A 24,469-nucleotide genomic window follows, 5' to 3' on the forward strand; every position below is an offset into this window, starting at 1 on the left:
GAGTTTGTGAGAAGATTGGATCAGTTGTACTTTTTTTTTGGAATACTTGAAACTCTTTTTTTGTAGAATATTTGATGTGGCCCAGCCTCACCCAGACTCTACCTCCAGCGGCCCCCAGGTAAATTGAGTTTGAGACCCCTGCTATAGCACCTTTAAATAATACAGTATATGTTCCTATTCTTCGCTAACATACAGTATATAGTTCCTCATTAGTTTGTAGGTATTTAATCATCCAATAATAAACATTATTTGTGCACTAAAGAATAAAACCTTTGCACGGAATGTTTGGAATGCCCATTTTTCTTCCACGTTGGGGGAGATGATGTTTGCTACTATGTGCAAAACAACAGTTGAGTTGTCATGTGAGAGATATATAAACACAAGTGTAATAAATCTGTGCTTTAATTCTGGATCTCGTAAACAAGATCAACAATATTGTGATTTTCCAGTGTTTTATCTACTCTACCGCTGCACAGAAGGCATTTTCTTTCAAAAGTGGTTACCAATGGTTACATGCAGCCATGTTGGAAGAAACAGAAGGTGTCCCCGGACGGGTTGCGTCCCTGGAGAGAGAGAGACGGGTGGGGTCCTCCTATCCAAATAGTTTAAATGTACCAAACAGGATCAATGCCAGAAAATAAACTGAGGCTGACCCAAGCCAGAGTTTACACAGGTCAAACTAGTCATATACCTTGCGGCCCATGTAGATGGGTATGCCTACGATGATGACGGGTATGGCGATGCCAGCGATGAGAGAGATGACCACCGGCGCTCCTAGCAGCATGCCCACCTGCCAGAGGACCTTCCTCGTCTGTGACCACGGCCTCTTCCCCCAGAAAGTACAGCCTGAGGGACTGTGGAGAGACAGGACACACAGGCAGATAAGATACTGACTCCAGAACGTACAGCCTGAGGGACTGCAGAGAGACAGGACACACAGGCAGGTAAGATACTGACTCCAGAACGTACAGCCTGAGGGACTGCAGAGAGACAGGACACACAGGCAGGTAAGATACTGACTCCAGAACGTAGAGCCTGAGGGACTGCAGAGAGACAGGACACACAGGCAGGTAAGATACTGACTCCAGAACGTAGAGCCTGTGGGACTGTGGAGAGACAGGACACACAGGCAGGTAAGATACTGACTCCAGAACGTAGAGCCTGTGGGACTGTGGAGAGACAGGACACACAGGCAGGTAAGATACTGACTCCAGAACGTAGAGCCTGAGGGACTGCAGAGAGACAGGACACACAGGCAGGTAAGATACTGACTCCAGAACATAGAGCCTGAGGGACTGCGGAGAGACAGGACACACAGGCAGGTAAGATACTGACTCCAGAACGTACAGCCTGAGGGACTGCAGAGAGACAGGACACACAGGCAGGTAAGATACTGACTCCAGAACGTACAGCCTGAGGGACTGCAGAGAGACAGGACACACAGGCAGGTAAGATACTGACTCCAGAACGTACAGCCTGAGGGACTGCAGAGAGACAGGACACACAGGCAGGTAAGATACTGACTCCAGAACGTAGAGCCTGAGGGACTGCGGAGAGACAGGACACACAGGCAGGTAAGATACTGACTCCAGAACGTATAGCCTGAGGGACTGCAGAGAGACAGGACACACAGGCAGGTAAGATACTGACTCCAGAACGTAGAGCCTGAGGGACTGTGGAGAGACAGGACACACAGGCAGGTAAGATACTGACTCCAGAACGTACAGCCTGAGGGACTGTGGAGAGACAGGACACACAGGCTGGTAAGATACTGACTCCAGAACGTACAGCCTGAGGGACTGCGGAGAGACAGGACACACAGGCAGGTAAGATACTGACTCCAGAACGTAGAGCCTGTGGGACTGCGGAGAGACAGGACACACAGGCAGGTAAGATACTGACTCCAGAACGTACAGCCTGAGGGACTGTGGAGAGACAGGACACACAGGCAGGTAAGATACTGACTCCAGAACGTAGAGCCTGAGGGACTGTGGAGAGACAGGACACACAGGCAGGTAAGATACTGACTCCAGAACGTACAGCCTGAGGGACTGCAGAGAGACAGGACACACAGGCAGGTAAGATACTGACTCCAGAACGCTTTGAAAGACTTTGACTGTTACTTTTAACATTAATTCTTCCCATTCACAGGGACAAGTGAAAACTGAAGACCCAGTCAAGCTTACATGTATATTTGAGAAATGTATATATGAAATTGGTTGTGTCAGTAGCTTCTTTAATACTATATATTTTATTTATAATTGTGTTAGTATTGCAGAATTAGGGGCTGGTGTAGAAGCCAAAACCGACATATTGGAAGTTGTATTGTTTATGGTAATGGTATTGTATTTATGTTTCTAATATTAGGGGCACACCACTAGGGGCACACCATTTCTTAGTATAATAGGCACTGTACTTAGAGTAATTTTATGCACCTGCTGAGAGGAATATTTTTTTTCCTACCGGAGCAATAGGGAAGATGCAAAACTGTTCTGTTCTCAACCATAATTTTCTTTGGATAATAAACCTTACAAACTACAGTACATCAGCTGCAGCCTGGACATTCAATTCTGTCAACAACCACAACGTATTTTGAGTAGGAGTAGGTGCATCGTGGCTTTGGGTCAATTTATTAGGGAATGACACTAAATACAAGGACTGGAATAAGGTTGGATTTCGATTCAGAGATGAGAACTGTGCTTTCAGCTGTAAGAAATGTTAGTAGATTCATAAAGGACTGTAGAGCGGTCGTCTGGTAATCAGAAGGTTCCTGGTTCGATTCCAGCTCCTCCTAGAAGTGTCCTTGAGCAAGACACTTAACCACTAACTGCTCCCGATGAGCAGGTTGGCACTTTGCACGGTTGCCTCCGCCATCGGTGCGTGAATGTGTGAGTGAATATGTGAATGTGAGGCATAAGTTGTAAAATGCTTTGGATAAAAGCGCTATATAAATACAGTCCATTTACCAAAGTTAAAACGATAAAATTGATGTATAAGTGCAATTATATAATCTAATTTCCGCATTTCTGTCAGTCAACTCTACATATTGCTGAATCTTGCTTTTACACGTGCACGTGCACACACACACACACACACACACACACACACACACACACACACACACACACACACACACACACACACACACACACACACACACACACACACTGCCTCTAACCCTACACTGTAAAAAAGAAGACTGTAAAAAAGCGGTAAATGTCTGGCAGCAACAGTTGCCAAATACTTACTGTCAAATTACAGTAAAATAAAATACATTTACAGATTACAAGTATTTAATGTTTAATATTTTGATAAAAGGTAAGTTATTGTATTTGTATGGCATTTACACTTAAACTGGCCCCCAGCGCCCAACCACCACTGACTGACACCGCTCGCCACTATCACCATGACGACGGACGGATTAACTCTTTCAAGTGCACCATCTCGCATGTGAGGTGGAATTCTGTGAACTGACCATTCTAATGATGATGTAACAATGGCTGCCACCAGGTGATTAGAATGTACAGAGTTCTAGAATTCCAAGAGAGAATTCAAAGAAAACATTCCAAAAAATGGACACTTGAAAGTGAAAAAGAAATGGGTGTTCCCCTTAAGTAATCTAGGCTTGCAAGTGCTGTAGATTTTGCTTCAAAGTGCAGATACAAATATCAGCTTTAACCCTTTCACTGCCACACTACAAAAGGGTTAACCCTTTCACTGCGACAATACAGAAGGTTAACCCTTTCACTACCACACTACATTAACCGTCTGTAGTGTGGTAGTGAAAGGTTAAACCTTATGTAGTAGTGTGGTAGTGAAAGGGTTAAGTATGCTGATGGTAAATGGTGGTGAGCCTGTGTAGATCGGCTTGTAGAGTGCTTGGTCCTCTGAGCATGGCACTAACACTGCCAGCGTGAGGGGTTCGATCCCCACTGGGGATGTCCATACTGAAAACATTATGCAGTCATTCCACTGTAAAGCACTTTGTGTCCTAGTACTAAAAGAAATCATTCATTCATTCGTTAACGGGAACAGTACAGTACTATTGATCAGACCGCATCTAGGGACCAATTTAATTCTTGTATACTGTCTAGTCTAGTCTAAACAATGCTGTAATTAGCTTGTTGCAATAACAATGTAACACACTGGCTGTAGGCCATAGACTTTAAGAACAGCGCTCCAGGGCTGAGTTATTTCTTCCAATACGAATCAGGCTAATAAAAGTCTTAAATGGGGCGGATTATGGTGAGATATTATCAGGTTATGTTACGATGCTCCGAGCTGATTTGTTTGTGAGTAGCTAAAAGCTTTGTTGCCCTTCCTTCCCGGAGTGCTGCTTGCTGTCTGTAGGACGAAGAACAGACACGGAGGAGAGGAGAGACAGGGAGTGGGGAGAGGTAGTAGGAAGGAAATGAACACACTCTCATCTCAACATAAAGATGAGGCTTCCTCTGGCACACATTCAGAAATTAAAACCTACAGACGCCATATTATTATACCGCCATGGATCCATACATAAAGGTTTTTTTTTTTTTTTTACGATATACACAAATCCTACAATTATATTATATGTATTTGTTTTTAGTTCATCAAAAAAGTGTGCCCCGCTGTGGTATTATAAGAATTGTATTAAAACAATGAAAAAGCACCTGTGAGGATTGGTTCTTTCCCCACCACAGGCTTTTTAAGGTACTGTGATGATTGGTCCGTTCCCCGCCACACGCTCCGTTCCTTTAAGGTACTGTGAGGATTCTGTGATGATTGGTCCGTTGCCGAACGCACACTTCTAAGTCAAGTATCAATTACCATCACGCACCTGATGTGTGTTCTAATCAGCGCCCCAGAGGCTTCATATACTCTGACCTTCTGTCATTCGATGCCGGGTCGTTTTGTGTACTACTGTTCTGAATTTCACCTGCATATACCTGCCTTCCCTGTCGCTGTTCCTGTCTACTTTCTCTCCAGGACCTTTTGTGGAGAGACCGCTGTGGAGAACCTGGTTCCCCGTTCGGAGCTGCGCCTCGTTATCTGCCCGCTTTACGCGTTGCGCTCTGGTGAGTTTTTGGAAACAGTCTTTTTGGATCATCAGTTTTTTGTGTGTTTGTGAAACACCGAAGAGATCCTGTTTTTGTTTGTACTGGACTCACCTAATTTTTGTGTTAGATTAACACTGAAGATACCGTATTGTTTTTTCTCTGGACTCTGCTAACTTGTGTGTGGTACACCGAAGATCAAGTCACTTGGATTTATACTGGATCAGTCACCCCTCTGCCTCTGTGTGTGCGCTCCCCTCTGCCTCTGTGTGTGCGCTGGGCTAACTCTGATTTCTCTCTCTCTCCGTTTCCACCGGGAGTGAAAGCTGGGAGGATCTGCAGAGCCGCTTCAACGTCACTAGCCAATTCCTCACCACTACCTACTGGGAGTATCTGCAGAGCCGCAACAATCTTCACATGCCAGATTCCCCGTTTGTTCGATTGCTGTACTTCATTCCATTTTGTGACTCTGTAAATAAATACGCCCTAGCTTTTGGCTAACTCTGAACCATTCTCTCTGTGCCGTTGCGTTTGAGGTCGGTTACAAACCATAACGGCACCATGATGACAAAAACAAAAGAAGTGAAATAGATGCTAAATCTGCAATAGAAAAAAAAAAAACATTGTCAAAAATGAAATGCATTTTGTGTATATGCATACAGATCACAAGCGGTACATGTGTAAAACACACCCTGCCTGCCAGCTACTGTATATTCAATCACTTTTAATGACAGCATGCAGGGTGATTAGGTTGCAATCTGCTTCCAGCCAATCTCCCAAGCTTGGGTTTCACACACTTCTGCACAGACATATGGAGGGGAGATATGTGGACATATGGAGGGGAGATATGTGGACATATGGAGGGGTGATATGTGGACATATATTGAAATTCTTTATTCGGAATAACCCCTTGAGATGTAGCATCTCGTTTTCGAGGGGATCCTAACACAATACAGCGTATGTACTTTTCAGAAAAAGAAAAAAACACACACAAAAAACATTGGACATCAAAACAGTCTACAACAACAAAATCAACTGAGAAATGAAATTACAAAATAAGTAAACCAACATACAAGATCACAAAATAAACAGGACAAACAAAACAAAACAAAAATCCAGCAAGGATAGGAATGGATCGTTACTTCGTACGAGATAAGTAATGAAAGTCATGATAGTATGCAATATATAAATGATAACTAAAAATTATAAACAAAAAACATGTACATGTACTATGGAAGTAAGAAGACAGCGCATTTTTAAATAAATAAAAAGATGAGATGGAACGAGTATTTGCAGGTAAGTTATTCCAATCAGAAGGGGCTTTGAACAAAAAGGCTTTCTTGGCTGTTGCTTTTGAGAGTGTTGAAAGTGTAGGTATGCAAAAATAGAGTTGGCTAGAATGCCTTAAATAATAATTGGAATAATATGGAGTCAAGTATTGTTTTAGATATTGTGGATAATTAAGATGAATACATTTGAAAATAAATTGTAACCAGTGGCGCTGTCTTCTTACAGTGGGAGAGGGCAAATTCAGTGTTTCATACATTAGACAGTGATGAGTTGTAAAAGGGCATCCAAGAGCAAATCTGCATAATTTATTGTAAGATGTATTGAGAGGAATGAGATTTGTTTTGGATGCAACCTGGTAGACAATATCTGCATAATCCATAAGTGGCAAAATAAATTGAATTACAAGCTTTTTTCTAACAGAAAGAGTTAAACAGTTTCTGGAGCGATAGAGAATACCCACACTAAGATTAATTTTTCTTACAATATGATCAATGTGACACTTAAATGATAATTCAGAGTCAAGCCAAACACCCAAGTATTTTGTGTGTTCGACTCTTTGTAAAGGTGTACCACATGCACGAGATTTGGCTTTAGATTTGATGCACTGGGGAGTACCAAAGATCATTGTATATGATTTGCTTTTGTTGAGTAGTAATTTGTTAGCAGCTAACCAATGTTGCAAGGAATTAAAATCAGATTGCAGAGCTAATTCAATGTGTGATAGAGTGGATTTGGAGGTGTAAATTATAGTGTCATCAGCATAGAGCTGAATACAACATTCAGAAATAATTGAAGGGAGGTCGTTTATAAAAATAGAAAAAAGAAGTGGACCAAGAGTTCTTTTGAGCCCTGCGGCACACCTCTTTGTTGAACTAATAAATCAGATTTTCTACCTTGAATTGCTACACATTGCTTTCTATTATGCAGATAGGAATTAAACCATAATAAAGAATTCCTTGACAAACCAACAGAATATAATTTATCTAAAAGGAGGTAGTGGTCAACGAGATCAAAGGCCTTGCTTAAATCAATAAAAATAGCACCAGTCAAGTTACCATTATTAGAGGCAGAGAAAATATCACTAGTAAGTTTCAATAGTGCTGTAGTTGTGGAATGATTTGATCTAAAGCCAGATTGATTGGGTGATAATATATTGTGTTCATCTAGATAATATGATAATTGGTTATAAATTAACTTTTCAAATATTTTTATAGTGGAGCAGATAATTGAGATTGGACGGTAATTATTAGGTTCTAGAAAATCACCCCCTTTATGCAAAGGAGTGATACAAGACCACTTCCAGATAGCCGGTATTTCACAAGTGGATAATGACATGTTGAAGAGATCACAGAGTGGATACATGATAATGTGTGATGCTATAATTAGAAATTTGTTCTCAATGTCATCTAACCCGGGACCACTACCTACCTTCAGATCATTAATTGCAGCATAGACCTCAACAGGTGTTATTTTCTTAAAAGAGAAGGAGCTGTTACAGGGCTGAATATTGTTAAGAGCAATATAAGGATCATGCATTGTGGGAGAAGAGACAGAAGAAAAGTGTTGATTAAATGCATCCGCGACTAAATTAGGATTGTGTAAAATAATATTGTTGACTCTTATTTGGTTGGAGGATATATTTTTATCCGAACCAGTTAAGTCTTTTATTTTCTTCCAAACGTTTTTGGGATTTTTAAAATCACGAGTAAGAGACTCTCTATAATAATTGGCTTCTGCATTTCTGGTCATGGTTTTGGACACATTTCTCAACTGCCTGTACTTTTCCCAGTCAACAGGATCCTTAGATTTACGAGATGCTGCCCAAGCTTTGTCTCTCTGCCTGAAAATACCTATAAGTTCCGAAGTAATCCAGGGGAGATGCCTTCCTTTGACTTTTATATTTTTATAAGGAGCATGCTTGTCAATAGTTTTAGTAAACTCAGAGAGAAAGAAGTCCCAAGCACAGTGAACATTTGGTATTAGTTGGTACCTATCCCAATTGATGGAAATCACGTCATTGATAAATTGGCCAATGTTCATTTTTTTATATTGCCTGATTTTAATCAGTTTGGGTGGTGATTTAGGAAGTTTAATTTTCCAAATACAGTACACAAGTGAGTGGTCACTGAAACAATCAGACATTACACCTGATTTTAAAATTCTATCTGGATGAGAGACCAGTATCCAGTCAATTAGAGATTGAGATGTGGGTGTGACACGAGTGGGCTCATTAATTAGCTGGCTTAAATTCAAATGACCAAATATGCTTTTTTGTTTGTTAGATGATTTATCAATCCAATTTTTATTAAAGTCTCCCAGAATAATAAGTTCATTTTTATTACTTATAGAGTTTATGGTAGAGGCTATAGAATTAAAGGATTCAGCAGGTGAAGAAGGAGGTCTGTAAATATTTCCTATAGTAATATACTTGTTTTCATGCAGAGTTACCTTTACAAAAATACTCTCAAAGTGAGACGGCTCAACAACAGGTGTAATTAGTTCGGAAGCCAGAGTGGATGACACATATGTGGCTAAACCACCTCCCTTTGTTCCCCTGTCAGCTCTATATAAGACATAATTTGTGAGTTTAATTTCATTATTAGATATTCTAGTGGAGAGCAAGGTTTCAGACAGGGTTATAATATTTGGTTTATATAGTTCAACCCATGCACGAAGTAGAGTGATTTTGGTACGAAGGCTTCTGATATTCAAATGAATAATTTTCAAACCTTTAACACTATCCAGTTGTTCATACGTTTAATAAGGATACTATCATTGACCAAACATAGAGAAAAGCAGATCCATAAAAGATTATAAAACACAAGAGCACACAGAGACAGGACAAACAGACAGAACACATAACTGGCACACACAGAAAACAGAAAAACAAAAAACAGAAAACAAGACTGGCACATTGATCCTTGACCCCTTAGGCCCAAGGATTTAGGTGAGTAGGCCAGAACCTCCACCTCACTGAGCTTTGTCTGTTTATGTTATGTATATGTAGCTCATTAGTAACTTTACAAATGGTAAGATAAGTTAGTACCACATATGAGGTTGGAAAGGGTACAGTGTACATTTCAGTGACAAGGTTCATTAAAGGGAAAAATATATATATATAAATACAACTAATAATTCAATATATACATATATATATATATTATTTTTATAATAATAATACCCTCAGTCCAACCTGAAAAGAAGAGAGCATTACATAGTACAAGATAACAACCTAAAAGAAAAACTGAAATAAATTATTCCTCTTAGTGTAAAGTCAAGATAACGAGACTACACCTTGCAACACTTTACAACACTATGCTACCGCTTTACGGCAGTAGAAAGTAGACGGAGGGGTGATATGTGGACATATGGAGGGGAGATATGTGGACATATGGAGGGGTGATATGTGGACATATGGAGGGGTGATATGTGGACATATGGAGGGGTGATATGTGGACATATGGAGGGGAGATATGTGGACATATGGAGGGGTGATATGTGGACATATGGAGGGGAGATATGTGGACATATGGAGGGGCGATATGTGGACATATGGAGGGGTGATATGTGGACATATGGAGGGGAGATATGTGGACATATGGAGGGGTGATATGTGGACATATGGAGGGGAGATATGTGGACATATGGAGGGGTGATATGTGGACATATAGAGGGGAGATATGTGGACATATGGAGGGGAGATATGTGGACATATGGAGGGGTGATATGTGGACATATGGAGGGGAGATATGTGGACATATGGAGGGGTGATATGTGGACATATGGAGGGGTGATATGTGGACATATGGAGGGGTGATATGTGGACATATGGAGGGGAGATATGTGGACATATGGAGGGGAGATATGTGGACATATGGAGGGGTGATATGTGGACATATAGAGGGGAGATGTGTGGACATATGGAGGGGAGATATGTGGACATATGGAGGGGTGATATGTGGACATATGGAGGGGTGATGTGTGGACATATGGAGGGGTGATATGTGGACATATGGAGGGGAGATATGTGGACATATGGAGGGGTGATATGTGGACATATGGAGGGGCGATATGTGGACATATGGAGGGGTGATGTGTGGACATATGGAGGGGTGATATGTGGACATATGGAGGGGTGATGTGTGGACATATGGAGGGGTGATATGTGGACATATGGAGGGGTGATATGTGGATCTAAAGGTCGGGGACTGACCTTTAGATTAATCTGTGTAGTTTAGTTATGGTACAGGGTACTACATGGTACCACTGGGTAGTTTACTATAGGGTAGTTTAGTTAGGGTACAGGGTACTACATGGTACCACAGAGTACTACATGGTACTGCATGGCATTACAGGGTACTACATGGCTTACATAGCTCTACATGGCACTACATGGAACTACATGGCACTACGGGGTACTACATGGTACCACAAGGCACCACAGGGTACTACATGGCACTACAGGGTACTACAGGATACTACGGGGTACTACATGGCACTATGGGGTACTATAGGGTACTACATGGCACTACGGGGTACTACATGGCACTACAGGGTACTACATGTCTGCTCCTTTGCAGCACCACAAACATGGGAACTCTCTAACTCTTCCCCCCCCCCCCTCTCCCCCCCTCCCCCCCCCCCCCCCTCCCTCCCCCTTCTCTCTGAGTACCCGTCTCCTGGCGCTGACCAAGGTGATGGATGCCTCGGGGTCTTGGCCAAGCTTGTAGTGACTGCTCTACATGCACCTCCGAGGCCTTGGATCAGTTATTCTCCGCCGTCTGTCCGTGGTCCTGTCAACTGATTAACAGACTGTTAACAGATTAACAGTCAACGTGGTTTCATTGCTGGGTTAAGTACTTCTATTCTATTCACATAATACGCTTACTTCATATATCTACTCCATTCACATATATGCCTACCACTTGTATCTATTGCTATGTCCGCCTACTACAATCTCATGAGCTGTCTAACGCCTGTCCCGTCTTTCTGTCTTCCTATGACTTGCTGTCCTGGAGTGTTGTCCGGAGTGTTGGACGTCCCGTGACGAAGGCCGGGAGATTGCGACCCCCTCTGCGTGCCCCCCTGTCTCCGGAGGTCTCGTAGTGGTGACCGGAGTGCCGGATGTCCCGCGATGATGTCGGGGAGTTCGCGACCCTCTCTGCGCCACCCCCTATCTCCCTGTCTCCGGCTGTCCCTGAGCAACGACCGGAGTGTTGAATGTCCCGTGACTAAGACGGGGAGGACGTGACCCTCTCTGCGCCGCCCCTGTGCCTCAAATAGATCCGCTATCAACTCTATCTTTAATCTTTCAAAATGTTCAGTTGCTATCGCTATTAGCTCTATCTTTAATTTTTCAAAATGTACAGTTGCTATTGCATGCACTCATCTGTGTTTCACCACACACATGAGTGCATGCTTACCAACTGTCCGTCTGCAACACTACTATCACCAACATCTAAGAAGGGAGATCCCCCCTTGAACGGCCCTTCTAAGGTTTCTCTCCTCCACACTGCCTGTGGAGCTTTTTTCCCTATTGTTAGGTTTTAGTGAGTTTTTCCTTACCTTCGCGTGGGGTATGTCTGGGAGTGCTTGCATTCTTTCATTTATTTGCATTCATCTAAAAAATGTTTGGACCCTATGGTGTTCTTGTTCTGTTCTTGACTTATTGTTATGTTGTCTTCTTGACCTGTTTAAAGAAGACCTGTACGGCCCATGGGGACATTAACGTGTGTTGTCGGGCCCTATAAATAAATTTGATTTGATTTGATTTGACATATGGAGGGGAGATATGTGGACATATTGACAGATATCACTGTTTTTTTTCATATGGTTATAACATGCATGTATGTAAATATCTATATAGACTGGAGTTTAAAGGAACCGGTGTGTGTCCACAGCAAACTGTGTTTAAGAGCTATTTGCGCCGGCAACTTGAGGTGACAAAATCCGTTCAGCGGTTCTCGAGTTACATGCCGATATTTAAGGCTTGCGCAAAGTACACGATATTGCGCAAATACTACTCCAGACTCTTGGGGCTCTAGTTCCGTCAATCATTTGGCCAAAAATTATTGGACAGGGTTGTAGCCAATGAGCGTGGCTTTCCAATGATACCCCACCTGGGGATGTACGAATCAGGGATCTAGGTGAAAAGTTACGAGCGAAAACAGGAAGAGAAAAAATGCAGAATGAATTGAAATCTATGAGAAAACTGAGCTTTTCTTTTGTACACAGTTGACCAAAATCACTCCTAATCACTCATTTCTGAACGGATCTTTATGAAATTTGGACATGTACTACATAAGACTTCAGGCTATGGATTTCTTAAGCCAATACGAATGTCTGGGGAAATGCTACTTCTGGACTACTAACTACTACAGAAAAACTTGAGTAACAAGTTTTCTACAACTCAAGTTCAGACCTATATTACTCTATTTCATTAGCACTAAAAGTGATCTTTCTTTATTGTATCATAACGTCAGAATGTTATCTTTCAAAAGAGACCAGGCTTATGCATGTGTTATAAGTATAAAGTATAGTATTTTGGTTTGCAAAAAAGGTATGCAGTCCTCAAAAACGAAAACAGAAATGGCCACTTTTCTGCCCGCATGTTAAGAGGTACGGTATACATTCAAAAAGCAGACGGTTCTTCAAGGACAGTGTGACTTCTGTCAGCAGCGGGTGGTTGTTGTCGCTACCTGAGGTAGTGCACGTCGGTGATCTCTACCTGAGGTAGTGCACGTGAGGTAGTACCTGAGGTAGTGCACGTCGGTGATCTCTACCTGAGGTAGTGCACGTGAGGTAGTACCTGAGGTAGTGTACGTCGGTGATCTCCTGCATACACAGCCAGCAGAACTGACAGGCGCACACGGTGCAGTTCATGCGGTTGCAGCTGCCGTCGTTGGTCTTCATGATGTAGGCGCCGCAGCGGGGACACGCTTTGATCTCCTCCGCGTCTGCGATGAGAACAGCGTGATACAAACAATGGGATTATTTGGGATACGTTTCAGCGGTCTTAACTCTCTATTATTCTAAAGTCATCTGCGAGTAAGCTAGCGACCACTGCTGTCGCCACTGTCCTCTGTCAACACACCACCGTTTCTCATTCACTTTCGTTCATTTTAAGAACCAAATGTATCATACTTCAGTATAAACAGAGTTCATGCAGCTTGGTCACAATCAGTGCAAAAACACTCGCTCGGATGGTACCGATGTCGCAGACTTTGCCAGCTCTGCCAGCTGGAATCCCCCGCAAGTGATGGTAACATAGAATTCGGGGGCGGCCAGGTGGTGCAGTGGGCAAGGCACTCACCACCAATGCTGGAGATGCTGGGTTCGTGTGTTCAATCCCAGCTCTCCACATTGTTTTCAGTTTGGCTGGTCGTCCGTACTAATACAATTGGCAGTATTAGAGGGTGGGAAAGCTGATGGGTGGGTCCTGGGCGCTGTAAACAGAAAAATAGCCCTACAGTTCGGTCGGGGCGCCTGCTCAGCGAAGGAAGGATCTGGAGGGAGGTAGTGTGACCTTCCACACGTTACACTCTCCCAGTGAGAATCTGCGCTGCCAGGCTGGCTGCCGGCTGGCTGCGCATGTGTCGGAGGATAGCATGTGATAGTCTCCGGCCTCTCGGACCAACAGTAGGGGGGGTGCGCAACAACCAGGAAGGGAGTTGGGAATTGGCATAACGACTAACAGTGGGATGGGAGAAAAATCGGAAAAAGAGGAGAAAAAAAAAAAAAAAAAAACATAGAATTGGGACGTCAGGGCAGTCCAGCTGCCTGTCGTCACGGCAACCTTGCCACCTAGCTCTCTCCACAAGTGCTCCTTTCTCCGTTACGCGCATGTAGCGCGTCTGATGGCGCACTGGAGTATATATGAAACGATATTAAATATAGAAAATAGATGCATTCGTTAGAAAAAACGAATTTCAATAATATATGCCTTATTCTATTCGCACTGCCAGCCAGCCTTTATGCGACGGAGAGATACACTTAACATTTTGACAGAGAAGATAATCTCCCGATTCAGATATAATTGAATACAAATGGTTCCAAAGATATTTAATGTTTGTAGGCATATTTTCACACCACCAACAAAGTACTGGGTCCATTGTCTCTTATTCGGAATGGATTTGGTGCCAGCTGTCATTTCTGCCCGTCTCCTCTCCGACACTTGAGACAGAACGAAAAATAACAATAGGTAGTGGTACATACTAGAAATAAGCTTTTGAATCAATTCCAATCCCTCTCTATATATAGTATAAATATATATAAAACGTTATACACTGTGTTCTCTTCATTGTAAGGGTAAATTGGGTTTGCGGCTCTAGATTAATTTTATTTTGTGCAGGAGGGGGCAAAATGGCTCTTTTGATAGTAAAGGTTGCCAACCCCTGACCTAGACCATGACCTTCCAAGGTCAAAATCACCCCAAAAGGTCATAAGAATATCAGAAATTAATTCCATGCACCACAACCAGTCGAAATAGAGGTATTACACGTGTTTATTACATGGCGTTTTAACATTCGTCGAAATGCTTGATTGTGATTGGTCAATAGCGCTCGGCAGAGGTCCGTTATTACTCGATAACGGACCTCTGCCGAGCAATAATGACCGCTGTTCGCAGCTGTTCGCAATCAAGCCCACTGACACACACTGCATCAGTGCAATCAGACACACCTGCCGGCTGCCGGCGATGACAGCGCGGAGCGACAGAAGCGTCTGCATTTGATCTCGTCTTGTCGATGGTGTAAAATGAATTAGGTATATTGTTAGTAAGTTAGCCATGTAATAAGCGGGATCATGTATAGCTATACTCGGTCATTGTCGCAAAATAATTGACCTTCACTACGTTTAGAACACCTCGGCGAGGCGCCTCGGTATTCTAAACTCTGTGTCGGTCAATTATTTTGCGACAATGACCTCGTAGCTATACATTATCCCTTACATATACTCTCAAAAACAAAAAGGTTCGATTTTCATCAAGGCCGATGGCAGCCATAGTGTCATTCGTGGCAGTGTGGCAGACAAGCACGTCTATGCTCTTCCATGTTTAGGGACCCATCGACTTCAAGTGAGAAATTCTCCAAACATCATTTTGCATACGGGTCCACAGGCCTAGCCTTGTATTAAAACATGGCAAACCTGTTGCTCAATCAAATTAGCCTCCTATACTTTTTACTGGTATAAGCAATTTTACATCTCACTCCATTCATTTCATAGAGTCCCAGCAGGTCTGCTTACTTTCCCAGAGCTGGTGACGGAAATAGCCAGGGAGATGTCTCTCTGTCTCCATGTCTCAGACAGGGTTACCGATCCACTACTGAACCACTACCGATCCACTACCGATCAAGCCAAAAAGCACACCCTTCATTTGGACGAAGGCCAGTATTTCCGAGGAGTGTGTTTAAACAGACTTCAGACAACTCTGTTAAACACACTGACTTTTCCTTCAACTAAGGAAGCGCTAAAGTTTGCATCCCAGTCATGGGGGGTGTGGCCCCTTTCGCCAATACCTCAGGAACATTTGTGGCATATTTTGGCCAAAGATGATATCCAACCGTGAACTGTACACACAAGGAGTGAAAGTAACAAGTAATGCTTCTGTTTTAGGTGTATGGTCTTATAACATCTTGCCAAAAGGACTACAGTTGCTAATTAGCCAGCTGGCTAAAACGGACACATTTACAGAAATGTTGATTAAATTTTGTTGATTAAATAAACTGAAACTGAACTGAAACTGAAACATTCAGTCTCGATGAAAACACTTTGATGGCTATAGTCCATGTTGTGAGAATGGACCAGGAACAGAAGCCCCCCCCCCATCCTCCTCCCATCCCTCCCATGCACTGTCTGCTCTTTAAAAAAAAATTACGATTGTGTGAAATAGGAAAGAGAACGAAGAGTGCAATGAGAAAGGAGGCTGACAGTGCGACTCCATCGTATATACCTGCTCCAGGCTCCTCGGTCAAGACGTACAGGGTGGAGGGGTCGTGTCCGCCCGCGGTGTGGCGGGCGCGCTGGCGCCGGGCCTGGTCACACGTCTGGTCCGGGTGCCACAGCTGCCGGCAGTGGTAACAGAACTCCGCGTCGCAGCCCTCGCGCCCACAGCTCAGCTTGGGACACTCGGCGCAACCGTAGGCGATCACCGCGTAGCTGCAGAGAGAGCGAGAGGTGCAGGGTTCCCACAGACATTGCAAAAATGAAATTCAACGACTTTCAAGTACTTTCCTAAGCACTATTTTTCATTTTACATAAATGGGCATTTAAAAAGGATACAATTCACTTGTAAATGCTGTTTTTATAGAAAATAAATCGGATCCAATATTTATGGCTTAAAATCAATTTCCGACAATTAGTTACACTTTAAATAAAAAAAATTACATCTCTTGATTCAATTTTATCATGGATGAACAAATCTTTCAATGCGAATGGTTGATTTGAATGTTAAGGACTTTTTAAGCTTGTTAGAAAATGGGCTGTTTTCAAGGAATTCCAGGCCTTGACCTTTTTTTTTTGTAAAAAAATCAAGCACTTTAAGCACTTCAAGGACCTTGTGCGAAACCTGGATATGATACTTCTTTTCATTGTCTATGATTATAGTCTGCATCTATATCTGACTCTATCCCATTAATTTGCCCCATGTCATGGAAAAAATAGTCTACGAACAGGTCGAAAAGTACCTAGCGGAAAAAAATCTAATCTACGAATTCCAATCTGGCTTCAGAACATCCCACTCCACTGACACATGCCTTCTCTATTTGAATGACCACATCAAACAAGAGGTGGACGCAGGCAAATACTGCGGCATGGTCATGCTGGACCTACAAAAGGCCTTTGACACGGTCAATCACTCCATTCTGATTGACAAGCTAAAAGCAATTGGTTTTGATAGTCTATCAGTGAGCTGGATGCAATCCTACCTTGAGGGGAGGGAACAGATGGTGGAGGTAAACGGTACCCTATCCCCCCCCTCACAGTGAGCTGTGGTGTTCCACAAGGAAGCATACTAGGACCGCTACTGTTCCTAATTTATGCAAATGACATGTCGTCAGCTTGTGACTGCAACTTGTTCCTGTTTGCGGACGACTCAGCCCTGCTGGTCTCTGACAAGAACAAGTTACAGGTTGAAAAAACCCTCAGCTCGGAACTAGGCAGAATCTGCATATGGCTCGCTAATATCAAACTATCATTACACATGGGCAAAACAGAGTCCATTCTCTTCGTTTCAAATAACAAACTCAGCAAGACCGACGGCTTCTCAGTTACAGTGGGTGATAATATTGTCACAAGGAAAGATGAAATTACCTACCTGGGTTCCATCCTAGAGGCTAATCTCTCCTGTGACAAAATGGCATCCAATGTAATAAAAAAAGTCAACCAACGAACTCGATTCTTGTACCGGATCTCCTCTCTGGTAAACAAGAATACCCTGAAGACTCTGGCAGGAGCACTCATTCAGGGGTACTACGACTATGCTTGCACCTCATGGTACCAAAGCACCTCAAAGGCGCTAAAAACAAAATTACAAACATCTCAAAACAAACTGGTCAGACTACTGCTTGACCTTACTCCTAGAACCCACCTCACCCCTGCCCACTTTGACAACCTAGGATGGCTTAGAGTAGACGACAGAGTACAGCAACTTGCAATGGGCCTGGTCTACAAGATACACTACACGACCAAGGTACCCATGTACATGTCAAAATACTTCCCAAAGGTCAGTGAATACCACGATCACAACACCAGAGGGAGCTCCACAAATCATGTTAAACCCAGATTCGGCTCAAATAAGGGACTAAACACGTTTCGCAATTATGCCACATCAATGTGGAACGCCCTACCCAAAGCTGTAAAGGAATGTGGATCACTACCCACTTTCAAAACCTCTCTCAATGGACACCTACGGGAGACTGCAATTCAACACTGGCCCCTGTAAATATCCTAACCCAACCCCCTCCAATGTACAGTCATTTACCTAGTATGGTTTTGTCAATAGTCCAATGTACAATTTTGTTTGTTTGTACAGTGTCCCCCCCCCCCCTCAATGTACAGTTTTGCCAATGTACAGTAATTTACCTAGTATGGTTTTGTCAATAGTCCAATGTACAATTGTGTTTGTTTGTAGTGTCTCCCCCCCCCCCCCCCCTCAATGTACAGTTTTGCTTGTTTATACAGTGTGCCCCCCCCCCCCAACCACCTCCAATGTAGATTACCCAGTATGGTTGTCAATATCCCAGTGTACCCAACCCCCCCCCCACCCAACCTCCTCCAATGTACAGTTTCTACGTCAAATGTATATACTCCCTTTTCCTGACTCCTTCTGTATCACAAACAGTACTGTATTTGCAAATCTGGTATGTCATAAATGTATAGATGTAGCAGTACTGACTATCTGTATGTCATGTATGTCATATATGTCCTGATGTCCTGATGTAAACAAGACGAAAGTCTTTCTCTGGTCTGCATCCCTGATGTAAACAAGACGAAAGTCTTTCTCTGGTCTGCATCCCCTTAACAATTGTGTGTATTGAGCTGTACTGTATTATACCCATTCTGCAATCTGTTAATAAAGTTTTCAATCAATCAATCAATCAATCAATATAGATAGATACATCTCATTAATTTGCACAAGCTATAAAGATAATTCCGGGATAGTGTACCAAATTGTGGATCTTTTAAGTTTTATATAAATATTTGTGGGGGAGGAAATGTCTTTTGTGGTGTCTGTAGTAATATAATGTAATTTTTTATTTAGATTTTTGCATCTTTATTTATCATTTTTGTTATTCTATTGTCATTATTGTTATTGTTAGTATTATTATTGTCCTGTGAAGTCATGTCTATTATTATTATTATTATTATTATTATTATTATTATTATTATTATTATTATTATTATTATTATTATTATTATTATTATTATTATTATTATTATTATTATTATTATTATTATTATTATTATTATTATTATTATTATTATTATTATTATTATTATTATTATTATTATTATTATTATTATTATTATTATTATTATTATTATTATTATTGTTGTATTGTGTGTTGTCATGTTTTGTGTTATATTTCATGAAAAAAAGAGAAGAAAATAAAATAAAAAGTATAAAAAAAAATAAGATTATCAAGGGAAGGGAAATCATTCAAGTGAGTAGATGAGAAGATCATTTACTCCCTGGGTTTGATTCAGGCAATGGAGTGACATCTGGCATCTGTTCCTTAAATATTACAAATTGGATCCTTTCAATTTGAGCAACAAAGAAAAGCTTGTCACTGCACGATTGGCGCACATGTCACATGACCAGAAACGTCAGTGGCCAACAGATCGCGCAAAAGTACAACCCCCTTAGGGAATATATTCACGCTGCCTTGTCTGCTTGTCTAGAGACAAACCCACTCGTTCAGCTCAGGTGTCGGTGAATGATGTCAGTAAAGACTCCGGCCACACATTGGACCGTCTCTACACCATCGGTTCTCAACGTGGGGTCCGGGGGCCCCCAGGGGTCCATCAGGGGTCCTTCAGTTTAATTTCACCATTTAATTTCTGTGTGTGTGTTATTTAATAAACCGAACCGAACCGAACCGTTTCAGTGTTGAGAGATATAGTTTTTTTTCAATGTATATTTGGTTTATAACTGATATATAGAGACGAGCTTTAAGAGGGTAATACCATTATCATCATTACCATTATCATCAGGGTTTGCATGTGTGTCTGTCTCTAGTCAAACTAGACAGAGAGCCCTAGGGCTCCGAGGTCATTGGCAGGGTGGTAACATAAACAAGCTGATACAGGGCACAGACAGAGAGCGGAGAGAGGTGACATCCTTAATGAAACAGTAATGAAACGTTTTGAAATGTGTGAAAGGTTATTAGCAGTTGTCATGACAGCGTGTCGCATGACAACCAGAAGAGGGGCGGGCCGTCGTTGCTATGACGAAGATCTATAAATCGAACAGTGGTTCCGGGTAGGGGCAGACTACAATCATCAGAGACTATCAACCCTCTCACCCTCACCGGTGGGGGGGGGGAATGACACATCATCATTAGCTTCGGCTAACGGGAGAAGGGTTCTGGCTAGACAAGGCCTGAGCATTTGGACTGAATAACAGCAGAGACGATAGCAATGAAAATACAATCTGATAACATCTGGGCTGAGGCTTCTGTTTATATCAATAAACAACGCTCTTTCAAGAAAGGTATGCTGTCAAGGTGTCGAATTCTTACGAAGGTGGAGAAACATTATGGTGACGGATCGCACTAACGGAGAGAGATAAGGATTGTATCAGCCAGTGTATGAGACGTCGGAGAGATAAAACACAACGCAGATGGGGACACAAGCCAAACAGATGAAGACGTGATACTGGCCGATTGATCAGAATCTAACAGTGTGTACCGTACCGTACCGAACGGCTGTGTAGTGTAGCGAACGAATAGAACGGTATGTTAACCACTAACCACTAACAGGGCTGTTTTTTTCCACAAAATATTATTATTATTATTATTATTTTGTCGATTATTAATTTCAATAATTTCAATATAGAATATTCGTTGACAGCCCTACAAGTACAATTAGTTACTGCACACTACATCACCCCCGAGTGGAACATGGAAAGCCAAACTTTCCCCCACTGTACCTGAAAACCCGTACCGAACCGTGACTTCAAAACCGAGGTACGTACCGTACCGTGGCTTTTGTGTACCGTTACACCCCTAATACACACACATATGATACACGCACGCACGCACACACACACACACACACACACACACACACACACACACACACACACACACACACACACACACACACACACACACACACACACACACACACACACACACACACACACACACACACACACACACACTAAAAGACACATTCTACCACACTTTCCCAGAGATGACATAATCTCCTGCTAAGCTTTGGACACTAAGATCTCTAAGAATGTGTGTATGTGTGTGTGTGTGTGTGTGTGTGTGTGTGTGTGTGTGTGTGTGTGTGTGTGTGTGTGTGTGTGTGTGTGTGTGTGTGTGTGTGTGTGTGTGTGTGTGTGTGGGGGTGTGTGTGTGTGTGCGTGTGCGTGTGTTAGTGACATGGTAGTACACAAATAACAGCTGTGTGAATGACTAGTTTACATAATACCACAGCACTTCAAAGGACTACTCCAGCCCTCTACATGTGCTCTCACTGCTTAGTGTAGAAGTGGGGAAATATGACTTTAGATCAGCGGGTCTATAACCTTTTAGAGAGATCTAAAAATATATATATATAATAATAATTATAATAATAATATTATATTATATATTATATATTCTAATAATTATTATAATAAATAATAATTAATAAGACCTATAATTATAATATAATTATAATATAATATTATATATATTATATATATTATATATATTATTATTATTATTATTATTATTATTATTATTATTATTATTATTATTATTATTATTATTATTATTATTATTATTATTATTATTATTATTATTATTATTATTATTATTATTATTATTATATTATTATTATTATTATTATTATTATTATTATTATTATTATTATTATTATATTATTTATTATTATTATTATATGAATTGTCCATGTGTGATTTGTACTATACTTTATAAAAAAAAATTACTTGAAATAAAGTTTCAATAATGTCACTTCATGGTGTCTGTGCAACCATGTTTATTCACTGTCTCCATGGTTTTCTTACACAGAAACGTTTCTGATAACTATACCACTGCATAAATCCTAAACGTTTAATATTTGGTTAGCACTATCTATGTATACAGTACGTGTAATTCAAGCCCTTTCTTTCAAACTAATTGCTTGAACTTGTTGCAGAGGTGGGTTTTTGTTACAGTGACAAGACACTTGGAGCAGAGCTGTTTTGCAGGCTGTGTGACGTACAGGCACAGAGGCAGCTCTGGGTAGGAGTGTGCTGAGCTACCAGTACTCATGTTTTGCCTTTTGCTGAAAGATAACGCAAATCATTTTACATTATGTCATGAACCTGATGTTTACCCATTGAAACCGGGAAACACATTTGTGTGTACAGTATATGCAGGCTAGGCTATATAATGCATTATTAGCAGGCATTTTAGGTCTAAATGGGTTAAAGGAACATGCCAACATTATGGCCGCTTACCTTCTTCTCCGGAGTCAGACAAGATACCAATTTCTTCTCTGTGCGTTCAGTAGAAAACTAAGGTTATCCTATAACCCTAGTTATATGAGTATAGCGAGCGCTCTGCTCTATTGGAACTGTCCCTTTAATCATATGCTATCATGAAAACTTTCAACCACATGCACGCTCCTCACCTACCTGGCCACGCCCACATCCGCTCACACATAAGCGGAGCCATGGCCATACTACCAGCTCCTTCCCCAATCTTTCACCGCCGAAACGGAAGACACGTGGGGTCCTCATTGAGTCAGAGCAGAGCGCTCGCTATACTCATATAACTAGGGTTATAGGATAACCTTCGTTATATTTCGTTATAGCTTTGCGCTCTGCTCTATTGGAACACAAGAGTGGAGCAGAGCGGAATGCCCGACAGATGTACCCGCTGAGGTCCCCTACAACCATCAGAATACCGGGGAGGATCCGGAACCCCCCGCCCCCCCTAGTGAGGGGCGGGAGGGAGACCGGACCCGAACTGTGCGAAGAGGGAACAGTACCTCAAACGCACAGGGTGAGCAGACCGTGGAACTTACCTTCGTATAGAAGGGCCCGCGACTACACGGACGCACATCCCGCACGCCACCAGGAAACGGACGTGAAGCAAAAAAAAACTGTCACAGCCCCCAACATCGCGGGGTCGGGGTCAAAAAGCCCCAACCCCGTGGCAAGGCCGTAGCAGCGGGGCGTGGAGGAGGCCCCAGCCCCAGGCCACATCCTGGGGGCCAGGACCCCTGAAAAAGGGGCCTGGCGAGGTCAACGAGGCCGCGGCATCGAGACCCCACCAGACGGTCACTGGTGACACCACCCCCCACATCGCCAGCGTATCGGACAGGGCCTAAAATAGGTGAAGGTCCTTCTCCCCCTGGCACGCCGCTCTGAAGCGCTCCAAGGAGGCTTCCCCCCCACAATGTCGTGGGGCCAGCTGGCGCACCGGGGAGACAACCCTCCAAGGAACTTGATCCCTCAATCCAGGTCGACAGGTCTTAAGAGCAGAACTCGACCTGCGCCCGGAGCAGTGCAGACTAGACAGGCGCCTAAGGGGCTTACTGTAAGAGCAGTATCCTGGCGGAAAGGGTGTTCGGTATGCCGTGCACCATGTCACAATCTCATGGGGCCACGAACCCTGCGGGGTCGAGGTTCAGAGAAAGAGTTTGACAGAATTGGCAGACGTCACGAAACATGCAGAGGCATACTCTCGGGCAGCCGGGGTCAGACCCGGGCTCAACCAGAGAGTCGACTCTGCTACCAACACACCGGGGAGACAACCACCCCCCTATGTTTATTAACAGAAAATGGTTGCTCCCTTAACCCATTAAGAAACCCGGGAAACATAACTGCGTGTATACACAGGCTATACAATGCAGTTCAAGGCGTTTCAGGTTTAAAAAGGGTTAACCCAGGCCAACAGGTCAACGAGGGCAAGGCCCAACCTGGGCCTGGAGGACCGGGACCTACACAGGGATGCATAGAGGAGTTGACAGAAGCAGCCTCCCCGACAGCCCCCTCCCATCCCCGGTTTAGCAGGGAGGGAGGGGTGAAATGAATGGAGAAGGACCAACCCACCTAACATTGTGCAAAAAGGTACAACATAGTATGGACCAATGCACACCACTGTTAAGGGCAACTTGTAGTGGCATCTATATGACACACATTCATGACATCAACCCCTGTGACATCCGGCCCGCCCAGGCATTCCCCCCCCGGAAAAGCTCAGGGTCAACAACGGGTTAAACTGATCCGGTCCAGCGCGACCAGGACAAGTCCCGTGCCCTTGTCACGCAACCGCCGCCAGTCCTTAGAGGGTGGTAGGTACGCGTGTCGATCCAAAACATCACAGAGGGCGCCACCAAGGCGGTCAGTACGCGAACGCACTGCTCCCGGTGGCCCACCTAACGGGCGTGAAACCCCCCTGCCAATGTTTGATCTACTCCGTCATCCC

The 24,469-nt window shown here is 42.9% G+C and overlaps 1 protein-coding gene across 1 annotated transcript in view; it reads right to left on the minus strand.

Moving 5' to 3' along the window:
- Positions 1–24,469, minus strand: part of LOC311228247 (E3 ubiquitin-protein ligase RNF19B) — a gene marked incomplete at its 3' end in the record, with an annotated part of 86,085 nt that overhangs the window by 23,040 nt on the left and 38,576 nt on the right. The window contains exons 2-4 of the mRNA XM_084314154.1: positions 16,273–16,478; positions 13,132–13,279; positions 692–854 (exon numbers count right to left, since the gene is read on the minus strand). Of these exons, the coding sequence (XP_084170280.1) occupies positions 692–854; positions 13,132–13,279; positions 16,273–16,478 (517 nt within the window). The remainder of the gene's footprint in view (positions 1–691; positions 855–13,131; positions 13,280–16,272; positions 16,479–24,469) is intronic.

This window comes from Notolepis coatsorum, assembly GCF_963971535.1.
Source record: "Notolepis coatsorum genome assembly, chromosome: 5".
NCBI lineage: Eukaryota > Metazoa > Chordata > Actinopteri > Aulopiformes > Paralepididae > Notolepis > Notolepis coatsorum.